This window comes from Oncorhynchus gorbuscha, linkage group LG01 (assembly GCF_021184085.1).
Source record: "Oncorhynchus gorbuscha isolate QuinsamMale2020 ecotype Even-year linkage group LG01, OgorEven_v1.0, whole genome shotgun sequence".
Taxonomy (NCBI): domain Eukaryota; kingdom Metazoa; phylum Chordata; class Actinopteri; order Salmoniformes; family Salmonidae; genus Oncorhynchus; species Oncorhynchus gorbuscha.
Genome location: NC_060173.1, coordinates 97,152,563 through 97,166,343, shown reverse-complemented (window position 1 = coordinate 97,166,343; position 13,781 = coordinate 97,152,563). Strand labels below are relative to the sequence as shown.

Sequence of the window (13,781 nt, the reverse complement as noted above, 5' to 3'; positions counted from 1 at the left end):
TTGCAACTGCACATGGGGACAAAGATCGTACTTTTTGGAGAAATGTCCACTGGTCTGATGAAACAAAAATAGAACTGTTTGGCCATAATGACCATCGTTATGTTTGGAGGAAAAAGGGGGAGACTCGCAAACTCGAACACCATCCCAACCGTGACACACAGGGGTGGCAGCATCATGTTGTGGGGGTGCTTTGCTGCAGGAGGGTCTGGTGCACTTCACAAAATAGATGGCAACATGAGGCAGGAAAATGTGGATATATTGAAGCAACAGCTCAAGACATCAGTCAGGAAGTTAAAGCTTGGTCTCAAATGGGTCTTCCAAATGGACAGTGAACCCAAGCATACTTCCAAAGTTGTGGCAAAATAGCTTAAGGACAAAAGATATTGGAGTGGCCATCACAAAGCCCTGACCTCAATCCCATAGAACATTTGTGGGCAGAACTGAAAAAGTGTGTGCGAGCAAGGAGGCCTAAACCTGACTCTGTTACATCAGCTCTGTCATGAGGAATGGGTCAAAATTCACCCAACTTATCGTGGGAAGCTATCTAAAACGTTTGACCCAAGTTAAACGATTTAAAGGCAATGCTACTGAATACTAATTCAGTGTATGTAAACTTCTGACCCACTGGGAATGTGATGAAAGAAATACAAGCTGAAATAAATCTCTATTCTGACATTTCATTCTTAAAATAAAGTGGTGATCCTAACTGACCTAAGACTGGGAATTTTTACTAGGATTAAAATGTCAAGAATTGTGAAAAACTTGAGTTTAAATGTATTTGGCTAAGGTGTATGTAAACTTCAAACTGTACATATGACTGGGCTAGATGCAAAACATCTGGTTTTGCATCCATTTCCCCAGTCATGTAGAAATGAAGAGGTCATTTAAGCAGGAGCACATTCTCATATGTACACTTTCTACTCCATTTGGAGGTTTCTATCACTCTGGGTTTTATGAGTCTCAACAAGGTCAGCAGGGGTTAAACAGAAACATAACACCCAAACTGAAGACAACAATACATTTACTATTGGCTTTTTCAGTTACACATTTTTTTGGTACTTGTCAAGTCTTTTTTATTTTTCTTAAAATAGAAATGTACACCAAGTCACAACATTGTGGACGCAACACCGTTAATTGGTCGGCCCAGTTCTGTTCAGTTCTGGCACATAATGACAGTCACCAGTCTGATTTCGTGCTCTTATTCCCTCCCTTGAGGGGACATAAGAAGTTGAGAGATAGCGTGACAGAAGTCCATCATTCCAGTTATTGTGACAGAGGACAGGTGAACTGGACATTGATAGGTGGATGGATAACCAGAAACAATGACCTCCCTATCCCACCCCCCCTACAATCCAACCCAATGGCTTCTTCAGATTCAGAGAGCGCCATTTGTAAAGGAGTCAAAGGCATTTCCCTCATATGAAAGCTGAGTGGGTTTACTGAATGAGTGAATGACCATGCATGGTCTACGCGGTTGTGGTGGCGGCTTAGCGGTCATCGGGGTCTCTTGCGCGTAACAAAGATCAGGACCCTGCGGATGGCAATGAGGCGGTCCTTGAGGGAGGGCATGGCCAGGATGGTGAGCTGGGCACGGTTGTCAAGAGGCAGCACAGCCAACAACCACCAAGCCCACGCTGGACCACTGGGATTACCCTGGAGGGAGAGGGAGGAAGTCAACTTGATAACAGCAACACACTCAATCACTCTATGACATGAGTCTCACCAAGATCGACGTGTGAGAGAGAGAGATGGTTAGGTTAGTGTCGTACCTGTGGGTCAGGGTCCTTCCCAGGTAGGTGTCCAAAGTGGCTGATTATCTGGCTCTTCATGTTGTCTTTAAGGGAGGTGAACCAGCCGCTGGCCTGGTCGTACACAGAGACATAAAGCTTCTGCAGCTCCACAAACTCCTGGCCCTCCACCTGACCACACACAATATAAAACAGTTAGAATACACACACCAAATTTATAAAAATGAGGATACAAATATCTATAATGCACTTTATGTATCCACATACATGACCTTCCTCACACAGTGTTTGCCAGTACACACCTTCTTATCCTCCAGGTACTCGATCTTGGCCGTGTTGTATCCGTCTCTCTGGCCGTGGCTCAGTACTTTGAAGCGGGACACACCGATGGTGTCGACCACAGACCTCCCATCAGGAAAAAACTTGACGTCCCGGACCTCCAGCATGCAGCCGTAATCAGCAAAACCCTTCAACTCATCAGCGATGCACATACCAAACTGTTTGGTACCGGTCTCCATGGAGCGGCGGATCATGAGGCGGTAGCGTGGTTCGAAGATGTGCAGTGGACAGGGGATGGTGGGGAAGGCCATGGTGCACACAAAGATCGGCACTTCCTGGTTCAAGCTAGGGAGGAAGGAGGGACACGAGATTGGTCAGTGATTAGCATAAAAGGCATTACTACAAGGATTAATTTATCATTAAGTCAATGGCTAAGTAAAATGATCAAATCTGTGACTCACTTTGCCAGTTCCTTCATCTCCTCCTCATGGATCTTCTTCCTCTCTGCCAGCTCATCTCCCAGGTAACGCTGTAGCACTTCCTCCATCAGCAGGGTCTTGTTGAACCCTCTTGTGGCCAGATACTGGAATTACACAGCGGAATAGGACATTTACATTTGATTGGATCATCCACGTCTTTGTGCATTTTTCTTTACATTGGTCCAATATCCTGTGTCAGAGGAAGCTTTGTGCCAACTTTGTTTTTGGTCACGCTAAACCATCTATCACACAAGACAGAAATTACAGCCATCATTTTCATAATCACCAGCTCTGCCCTAAGCCTTCCATACACATATAGAGCACAGCAACTTTCTCCTCTGTGTGTGTGTGTGTGTGTGTGTGTGTGTGTGTGTGTGTGTGTGTGTGTGTGTGTGTGTGTGTGTGTGTGTGTGTGTGTGTGTGTGTGTGTGTGTGTTAGGCATCAGTTTGTGTTAGGTGTATACACACACCTCTGAGAGGTTCTCTTTGCAGAGAGGGCAGTTGGGGTTATGGTCCAGACAGCGCTCTAGACACTTGAGGCAGAAGGTGTGTCCACAGGGGGTGGAGACAGGCTCAAAGAACAGCCTGGAAGAAACAACACAATAACAGGAGCTTTATCAGTAGAGGTAATTATCACTATTGACTGAAAATCAAACATCCTGAGTAGCTAACCGTAAAGATATAATTGTGTGGTGGTTGGTTGATGGTCCTCTTACCTCATACAGAGGGAGCACTCCATATCTCTACTGTCGAGCAGGTCTTTGGACACCGTCCTTCCCCAGAGATAAGCTGCAGGAAGGTGAGAGGAGGAGCAGGCTTCATCTGGTCTGAGAAGTTTGGAGGGAGGGCTGAAGGCTATGCCATCCCCACTGTGTCTCCTCTTGAGGCTGCCTGGGGGGGCAGGCTGGGCAGCCAGGACACTGGCCAGGCCCTTGGCATCTTCTAGCAAGGGCTTCTCAGCTTTACTGCTGGGGGACAGGGGATGTTTGGAGGAGTCTGAGGGACCATCGCACAAAGAACTCTTACTCACTCTGAACTCTATGTCCTGGAGAATGGAAAAGGAGACGGGTTACTAGGAGAAATAGATGTGTGGGGGTGTAAATGTATGTATGCATGCATGTACTGACCTGTGAGGAGCAGCCAGGCTTTTGTGGCATGGTGAAGGGGTTTAGAGAGCCGTACAGGGCGGGGGGCTTAAGGAGGCGAGTGGAGGGACCACCCTGTAGAGGATGTATGGGAGTGGGCTGACCATCCTTCTCAAACACTGACGAGAACAGCTCACTAAGCACCTACAAAAACAGAACACACACTGTCAGTAAGTACGCTCATACAATGTCATAGCACTCATAAGTAGCTTATAACTCTTAATCACCCTCTGACGCTGGCTCGCTCTCCTTCCTGACTTGCCTCAATGCTCTTTCTGTAAGAAAGGTGTTTCATTGTACTTGTGCAAGTGCCAATAAAAACCTGGAACTTGAAATAGTATCCATAGTGTAAAGGGAATATGTGACAGTGGAAATAAAGGACAAGGCTCACATACTGAACAGATGGTCTTGTCATAGTGACAGTACATATTGCAGTGAAAGTAACAGCAGTGGAGATACTAAAACAGGCCACAGTGACAGCAGGGGATAGGGTTGGCATAGCTCCACAGCTAAGACAGCTGGAATGGGGGCATTGCGTCATCACCTATTGTGGAGCAGGATTTAAAACCAAACTAATCCTGTCTGGTAAGCATAGACAGATTTACACTGTCATATCGTACATAGTGATACTGCATTGGTACCATAGCAACTGTGACTGTACTGTGATTTTTTTTATACTATTGTGATGTGACATTAAGGGCATTATGTTTGTGGTTGGGCCTGTGTAATGGAACTAAATGGACAAAAGAGTTTGAAACTTTTTACATTTTTGAACTAGCTTCAACTGGAATGGTGAATTGAAAGGGGCTAAAATTGTGTATTACCTTCTGGGCTTCCAGCTTCACCATCATCCAATCAGGTTTCAGTGCCACACACATGAAGTACTCCTTTAAGGCCTCATCGTTGCGGTTGGCTTTACTCAGGGCTGAGGCCTTGATGTAGTGGGCCTGGGAGAACACAGCGAGAGGAAAAACATTTTGAGTAGGGACACACAAAAGAGAGTAGGAACTACTCTATTGGCATTTCAATTATACATCTAAAGTCTATTTTCAAAACACTGATAACGAGTAATCTGAATATTGTTAATGACCTTCCTAAACAATTTAAGTTAACTTTTTAAAAATAGCAAAACATGGGAATTAAGTCCCCAACTTGGTAATTATTGTCATAACATCCAGGAGCTCTTCAACCAGGTCAACATAAGCTCTTCCCTATTCACAGTGCCTGGGTTTCAGCTCTATCTGTTCTATTTTGCATGTCTGTCAGCAGTGGTAATTTGCATATTAACATGCACACAAGCATGTAGCATCCTATCTCACCTGTGAACACACAGCAGCCTCCAAATCATACTTTAACACATACATAGCTACACAGTCCTAAGCATGTATAATGTGTTGGGTGTTAGCTGGGTCAGCCTGTGGCTGTGGAGAGGTAGTGGGTGTTCATTACATAACCGCAGTAGGTAGCCTAGCGGTTAAGAGCGTTGTGTCAGTAACCAAAAGGTTGCTGGCTCGAATCCCAGAGTCGACTGAGTACAAAATATGTCAATGTGCCCATGAGCAAGGCACTTAACCCTAATTGCTCCTGTACGTCGCTCTGGATAAGAGCTTCTGCTAAATGACTCAAATGTGAATAACTAGACAGACATTAATATTTTAGGCCCACAAATACAGAGGACATCTAGTGGTCTATACTCTGCTGGGTAGATTTGAGTTGCATATCTATTTCTCTCACCTTTGGCCAGAGAGGGTTGAGTCTACACAGGCTCTCTGCATCCTGGATGGCCTGGCTGTAGTTCTTACTCTCCAAGTGTAGCTCAGCACGCTGTCCCAGTAGCCGACCTGCAGATGGCGCTGCACAACAGAGAGAACAAGCAGAATGAGAAAATTGAATTTACACCCTTTCAAACAGGTACATTGTTGTGACTTTGGATGTTTATCACAGTATGACATTTGCTACTGGGCAGGCAGCCAGCATGTAAATGCACAGACAATCCTACAGAGTCAGACAACAACCAAATGCTTTTACCATGTGCAAACAGAAGAAAACAATTTCCTTGAATTAGAATATTGCACTGTAATCTCCCATGCACAATCTGTGCTGGGAATTAGGCCTACAATATCATGTATCACCCTTCTGGCTCGTGGGGAGGGGAGAGACGATAAGGTCAACATTCTGATTAATGATTGTCTATTTTTGGCTAATCTCTGGATGACATGACTCCGCTGTGCCCCAATTTACACAACCGGGTCAGCAGCTGACATTAAAGCATAAAGTATGGAGTCGATCAGAGCTGCTTTGCGGCCAGCCTCCACTGAAATGCCAAAGGATTTAATCACACTGATGCTGGATCCTGACTGTGACTCAATGCTCTCTCTATATTAAGGGTCAGGACAAAAGTTTTTTTTCTAAGGGACTAATTAGGGGCCTGAGTTTCTTGGTCAAACTCAGGTCACACAGTTGGGGAAAACAACTCCTGCCCATATGTATAGGGAGTGAACTGCTCAGGGCTGATCGGGTGTTTCAAAGGTAGACCGGAGGAGGAGGGAGCGACCTAAATCCCGGCAGCTTCCCTAAATAAGAAACACATGGAGCATGTTGGTAAAATGATAGATGGTGGGGGAAAGACTGAATGGGGTTCAGTCCATTTTAATGTAATAGCACAACCATTATGCAATGAATATTATATCAATCCATGGGGTATGAGACTGGGAGTCAGAGTAGAAATGTGGGTTAGGTAATCGGGGAGTGGGGACTACCGGGTTTATGAAATAATTGCTTCGAAAGATGCAGTGCAGTGTCGCCCCCTATCGGTGACACGATGTGAAATAGTGAAAAGTAGGTCATCTGGTCTACCAGATCTATCTGGTTTTAAATCGGTAAAAGGGTTACATAAAATACATAATCTGTTGATAAACATAAGAATCCGAAAATTGCTTATCCCAACTTTAAATGTGACATGATCTTACCCAGTTCTAAGGCTTTGTTGTACTTCTCCAAAGCATCTGTGTAGTCGTGTTTCTTCTGTGAGACCTCACCTTCTATCCAATGCCTCCTGGCTTTACTTTCAGAGTCGAACCATTTATCCAACAAACTACTGAGGATGACATTTACTCTAAATCCAATGGGTAGGATCTGTACGTCTTTTTTGTTCAGTTTATGTTTGCATTGTATGCAGTCTTTGACAGTTTCTTTTTCTAAACAATGTTTGCAAAACGTATGGCCGCACTCCATGGTGGTTGGTTCTGACAGTAAACACCTACAAAGGCGGCACGAAAACAAGTCCAGGGGTTCGTCCTCAAATGCCTCTGTATCGGCATCGACACCATCGTCTCCATTCCCACTTTTATGACAACTCGTTGCCTTCCCATGAATGTTTAGCTCCTTCTCGCGAAGAGTCCGTGCTATGTTTACAACCAAAAGCTGCAATTCGTCCGGCCGAAGTTTGCCAATGTTGGCCGCGGTGCAGTACGAGTCAAGCGCCTCCGCTATTCGCCCGGCCTGGGCAAGAGCGTCAGCTTTGAGCAAACAGAGACCCCGGTCTGGATGTTGGAGGTCCACCAGCTGAGAGCTATAGATTTCCGCGGCAAGGTCGTAGTCACCTGCCCGGGTTGCTTCCGCTGCCACCTCGAGCATTTCAGTGGATATATCCGCTGCTCTAGGGCTGGATACCGCGTGGACAAACTGGTGAGCTTGGATTCCCGTCTCCATTTTCGTCTCAGACTATAAACGTATAGCTATAGCAGTGTTGACAACTTAACTGATATTCGGACAAAAACACTCCTTTACTCATCAGAAAAATACGCCAGACTCTTTTACATGTCCCATTGTGAAAGACCCGTGTTGTTTTCCAAGAGAAGAACTAGTAGGCCTTATTCCGCGAGATCCGAATAGAACATGCACCGAGCTGATGACTAACGTCAAAATAGCTCGTATGAAGACTTCCCATTTTGTCAACCTATATATAAAGATTCTATATTACAGCACCGTAATGCCCATTTCCCATGTGCCTAACGTTAGTTGGCTGACATAACCAAACCTCCAATCTGTGACATAACGTTAACTTCGCTAGCTACGCCTCCTCAAAATACAGCAAGAAGGCGGTCTGTAATTGCTGGCTAGCAAAACATTGTTGGCAGCTCAAATCCTTCATCGGGGATTTGCAAATTTCCTACTCCGTTTAAATAGCCAAATTAACTTCTAACTGTTAGGAAAAAATGCAATTAAAAGACAAGTATCTGGTCCTCGCTGTACTCTATTTTACAGATGAATTCAATTTCAGAGATGCATCGCCGCGCACATGAGCACGTGTCGTTATCTCGGAAACGTCATTGGTCCATTATATGGTTACGACACAATATTGGAAATACCCCAATACCCGTCAACATTGGAAATCGCCCGGCACTCAATTCATGTAACAACCAGTTCCCACTTTGTTTTATGTAATAATGTACATAAGAAGCAAAGCGAGAATAACACATACATTTGTTTTGAGAACACTTTCAAAACATATTGCGGTGATTTAAGACACGGAAAACTAGAATCTTATCCTTTGAAAATGTGGTCAAAATTGCTGGTGGATGCCATTTTCAAAACAGAAATTTAACTTAGGCATTATTCGATATGATAATAACAAGAATATGACCAACTCAGATAGCAGGCTAAGTAGCTACAACATGTATAATTTTGTAATGGCTGTGGAAGACTCTCCCCAACTATCTCTTCCTCTCTCAGCCAGGTAACAATAGCGTTTGTGTCATTTGAAAGTTGAATAAAGGCTCCGCTTTTATGGTGATTTACATCTCCCAACGTTTCGCATTCGTACGATGATGCTGCCACTAGCAAAATGTTTATAATAATATGAAATTAGCTTTAAAACGGTAACATTTTCTATCAATCTCGTTGGATTTTTTTATAGCATGAGATTAGTTATAAAACTCGTTCTGTTACAAAATGTTCTGTCTCCCCATGTAAACTGGCTGCTTCTCTACCCACCTCAATGGTCTAAACTAAACAAAGAAAATAGGAATTATCACATTACGAAAGTACATCCTTTATCTTTCAGAGAGGATGTTTTGTTTTGAGATAATATCACACAGCTGTTGCACCCCTCAAGGTAAAACTCTTTAAAAGTCTCATTTTGTTTGACCTGTCTAGTCTATGACACAATCCATCTGTCATAGGAACACTGTGTCTATTGCTCACATCTCATATTGTGAAACACTCAGGGTTATTTTCCTGAATGTACAACAGTTATATAGAACTATACACACTTATTACAAAACATTATGAACACATTCCTAATATTGTGTTGCTGGAAGTCCATTGAGTGGTGGACCATTCTTGATACACACAGGAAACTGTTTGTGTGTGAAAAACCCAACAGCATTGCCATTCTTGACACAAACCGGTAGCCTGACAGCTACTACCATATCCTGTTCAATGGCACTTAAATATTTTGTCTTGCCCATTCACCCTCTGAATGGCACACATACCCAATCCATGACTCAATTGTCTAAAGATCTACCATTCAGATTTTTTTTTAACGTAACCCTATGCTTACAAAACATACGCCTATGCAACATTAACCAATTAAAAACAGTTCTGTAGCAATGAAGTTTGTACAGTAGGTTATAGGCCCAATACATTAATTGGCATGCCATGCCAATGTTGTTCTTCTCAGACCATTTTGAAATTATATTTCAAAATTGTAGGTATATGATCATACTGGTATAAATCATTTGTTGTATTACATGTTACTCACAGCTGAGCGAGCATAATATACAGTACCAGTCAAAAGTTTGGATACACCTACTCATTCAAGGGTTTTTCTTTATTTTCAATATTTTATACGCTGTAGAATAATAGTGAGGACATTAAAAGTATGAAATAACACATAGAATCATGTAGTAACCAAAAAAGTGTTAAACAAATCCAAATATATTTTATATTTGAGATTCATCAAAGTAGCCACCTTTTGCCTTGATGACAGCTTTTCACACTCTTGGCATTCTCTCAACCATCTTCATGAGCTAGTCACCTGGAATGGGAGGCTGCCTCTCACCGTACTCACCATCCCTCCAGTCTCCCTCCCTCCCTCCACTGAGAAAATGGGACAGTCTTCCAGCTGATAGCAAACTTAAGACACACTGCATTTCTTCTGCATTTATGCACCAATTCATTTTGTTACTCCTATGACCAGAGAAAGTGAAATATTCCTCGATATTAAAAAATACACAAGCTGCCAATAATAGCTATGCAAGATTTTTTGAAACACATGCATTTTATGGCTTATAAAACCGTTTAAGTGTTGACAGTGCTGAATAACAACTTAAACATGAACTTACTCATACAAATAGCAGCTTGTTGCTATATTTGTTGAGTCACTCTGTGGTCATGGTTTTAAAAGTTTTGAAATCTCACATTATCAACATTGATGTGCGTTCCAGGCTTCATTTTCCAGTCTATTGCATGAGGAAACTGTGCAGACATGATGATCTGAGCTATCTGGTTGGAACGCGTCTCCTTCCTGAGCGGTATGAGGGCTGCATGGTCCCATGGTGTTTATACTTGCGTACTATTGTTTGTACAGATGAACGTGGTACCTTCAGGCATTTGGAAATTGCTCCCAATAATGAACCAGACCTGTGGAGGTCTACAATTTTATTTTCTGAGGTCTTGGCTGATTTCTTTTGATTTTCCCATGATGTCAAGCACAGAGGCCCTGAGTTTGAAGGTAGGCCTTGAAATACATCCACAGGTACACCTCCAATTGACTCAAATTATGTCAATTAGCCTATAAGAAGCTTCTAAAGACATGACATAATTCTCTGGAATTTTCCAAGCTGTTTAAAGGTACAGTCAATTTAGTGTATGTAAACTTCTGACCCACTGGAATTGTGATGCACTGAATTATAAGTGAAATAATCTGTCTGTAAACAATTGTTGGAAAAATGACTTGTGTCATGCACAAAGTAGATGTCCTAACCGACTTGCCAAAACTATAGTTTGTTAACAAGAAATGTGTGGATTGGTTGAAAAATGAGTTTTAATGACTCCAACCTAAGAGTATGTAAACTTCCATCTTCAACTGTATGTGATATCAACAGAGAGGTATATTTTCTGGGTGATTTGAAATATTACTGGCTTTCATCAAGCTGCCCACTCAAGAAAAAGCTTCATACAGTAACCAGTGCCTGCAACCTGGTTCAGGTTATCAGTCAACCTACCAGGGTAGTTTGCACAGGAATGAAATCATCAACATGTATTTATCACATCTTTACTAATGCTGCAGAAATGTGCTTGAAAGTAGTATCCAGATCCATCGCATGTAGTGATCACAATATAGTAGCCATATCTAGGAAATCCAAAGTTCCAAAGACTGGGCCTAATATACTGTATCAGAGGTGAGACAATACGTTTTGTAGTGATTCCTATGTAATTGATGTAATGACTATATCTGTTGGTCCGCGGTGTGTAATGAGGAGCAAACAGACACCGCACTTGACACATTTATGAAATTGCTTATTCCAGTTGCTAATAAGCATGCACCCATTTAAGAAAACGACTGTAAAACTGTTAAATCCCCATGGATTGATGAGGAATTGAAAACTTGTATGGTTTAGAGGGATGAGGCAAAAGGAATGGCAAGTAAAGTCTGGCTGCACAACCACTTGGCAAAAATTACAAATTGAGAAATCATGTGACTAAACTGAATAAAAAGAAGAAGAAACTACACTATGGAACAAAGATAAATGAAATAAAGAATGATAGTAAAAAAGCTTTGGAGCACCTTAAATTACATTTTGGGAAAAAGGCAAACTCAACTCCATCACTCATTGAATCAGATTGCTCATTCATCACAAAACCTATTATTTTTTTCATTGGCAAGATTAGCAAATTTATGCATGATATGCCAACAACAAAGGCTGACACTACACATCCCAGTATATCTGACCAAATTATGAAAGACAAGCATTGTAACTTTAAATTCTGTTAAATTAGTTTGGAACAGGTGAAAAAAATGATTGTTGTCTATTGACAATGACAAGCCTCCAGGGTCTGACAACTTGGATGGAAAATTACTGAGGATAATAGCAGACGATATTGCCACTCCTATTTGCCATATTTGAAATTTAAGCCTACTAGAATGTGTGTGCCCCCAGGCTTGGAGGGAAGCAAAAGTCATTCCGCTACCCAATAATAGTAAAGCCCCCTTTACTGGCCCAAATAGCTAACCAACCAGCCTGTTACCAACCCTTAGTAAACTTTTGGAAAAAATGGTGTTTGACCAGATACAATGTTGTCGATTTGTTTACTGTAAAATAGAAAACTTTCAGCATGCTTATCAAGAAGGACATTCAACAAGCACAGCACTTACCCAAATGACTGATGATTGGCCGAGAGAAATTGATGATAAAATGGTTGTGGAGGCTGTTATGTTAGACTTCAGTGCAGTTTTTGACATTATCGATCAAAGTCTGCTGCTGGCAAAACTTATTTACATTTACATTTAAGTCATTTAGCAGACGCTCTTATGTGTTATGGCTTTACACTCCCTGCTATATTGTGGATAAAGAGTTACCTGTCTAACAGAACACAGAGGATGTTCTTTAACGGAAGCCTCTCCAACATAATCCAGGTAGAATCAGGAATTCCCCAAGGCAGCTGTCTAGGCCCATTCCTTTTTTCAATCTTTACTAATGAATTGCCATTGGCTTTGAGTAAAGCCAGAGTGTCTATGTATGCGAATGACTCAACACTATACATGCCAACTACTGTGACTGAAATGACTGCAACACTTAACACAGAGTTGCAGTTAGATTCAGAGTGGGTGGCAAGGAATAAGTTAATCCTAAATATTTCTAAAACTATAAGCATTGCATTTGGGACAAATGATTCACTAAACCCTAAACCTCAAATAAATATTGTAATATATCATGTGGTAATTGAGCAAGTTGAGGTGACTAAACTGCTTGGAGTTACCCTGGATTGTAAACTGTCATGGTCAAAACATATTGATACAACAGTAGCTAAGATGGGGAGTAGTATGTCCATAATAAAGCGCTGCTCTACCTTCTTAACAGCACTATCAACACGGCAGGTCCTACAGGCCCTAGTTTTGTTGCACCTGGACTACTGTTCAGTCATGTGGTCAGGTGCCACAAAAAAAGGATTTAGGAAAATTGCAATTGGTTCAGAACAGGGCAGCATGGCTGGCCCTTGGATGTATACAGAGAGCTAATATGAATAATATCCATGTCAATCTCTCCTGGCTCAAAGTGGAGGAGAGATTGACAAATTGAGGAGACTAAATGACTTGATGTTACCTTAGATTGTAAACTGTCATGGTCAAAACATATAGATTCAATGGTTGAAAATATGGGGAGAGGTCTAGCCGTAATAAAGAGGTGCTCTGCTTTTTTGACACCACACTCCAAAAGCAAGTTCTGCAGGTTTAGTCTAATCTTGATTATTGTCCAGTGCTGCAAGGAAAGACCTAGTTAAACTGCAGCTGGCCCAGAACAGAGTGGCACATTTTTCTCTTAATTGTAATCATAGGGCTAATATTAACACTATGCATTCCAGTCTCTCTTGGCTAAGAGTTGATTAGAGACTGACTGCATCACTTCTTCTTTTTATAAGAAACATTAATGTGTTGAAAATCCCAAATTGTTTGCATAGTCAACTTATACACAGCTCTGACACATACACACTTATCCCGCCAGACATGCCACCAGGGGTCTTTTCATAGTCCCCAAATCCAAAACTTGCAGTATTATATAGAGCCCTTATCTCATGGAATTTCCTTCCATCTCATATTGCTCAAAGAAACAGCAAACCTGGTTTAAAAAAAACAAATAAAGCAACACCTCGCAGCACAACGCCTCTCCCCTATTTCACCTAGATAGTTTGTGTGTATGCATTGATATGTAGACTACGTTTGCCTTTTTAAAAATGTATGTAGTTCTGTCTTTGAGCTGTTCTTGTCTAATGATGTTCTGTATTGTGTCATTCTGTATTATTTTTCATGTTTTGTGTGGACCCCAGGAAGAGTATCTGCTGCTTTAGCAACAGCTAATGGGGATCCAAATAAAATACCAAATACCACTACTTGTATTTATGAGAGG

General features: G+C 41.9%; 1 protein-coding gene across 1 annotated transcript; it reads right to left on the bottom strand.

The window, feature by feature from the left end:
* Positions 1-733: 733 nt before the first annotated feature.
* On the bottom strand, positions 734-7,927 carry LOC124046841 (LON peptidase N-terminal domain and RING finger protein 2-like). Its single transcript, XM_046367631.1, has 10 exons — positions 6,621-7,927; positions 5,386-5,504; positions 4,476-4,598; positions 3,634-3,795; positions 3,223-3,551; positions 2,977-3,091; positions 2,489-2,610; positions 2,051-2,372; positions 1,770-1,919; positions 734-1,653 (listed from the first exon to the last, which is right to left on the bottom strand). The coding sequence occupies exons 1-10, from the start codon at positions 7,360-7,362 to the stop codon at positions 1,495-1,497; spliced, it is 2,343 nt and encodes a 780-aa protein (XP_046223587.1). The 5' UTR covers positions 7,363-7,927; the 3' UTR covers positions 734-1,494.
* Between the last annotated feature and the right edge of the window lie 5,854 nt (positions 7,928-13,781).

Coding starts and splice junctions, on each gene's coding strand:
- LOC124046841 (XM_046367631.1), bottom strand. CDS start 7,362: ATGGAGACGGGAATCCAAGCTCACCAGTTTGTCCACGCGGTATCCAGC. Junction 3,092..3,222: donor GAGTGCTCCCTCTGTATGAG/GTAAGAGGACCA, acceptor TGTTTCTTCCAG/GCTGTTCTTTGAGCCTGTCT. Junction 1,654..1,769: donor GGAAGGACCCTGACCCACAG/GTACGACACTAA, acceptor CTCTCCCTCCAG/GGTAATCCCAGTGGTCCAGC.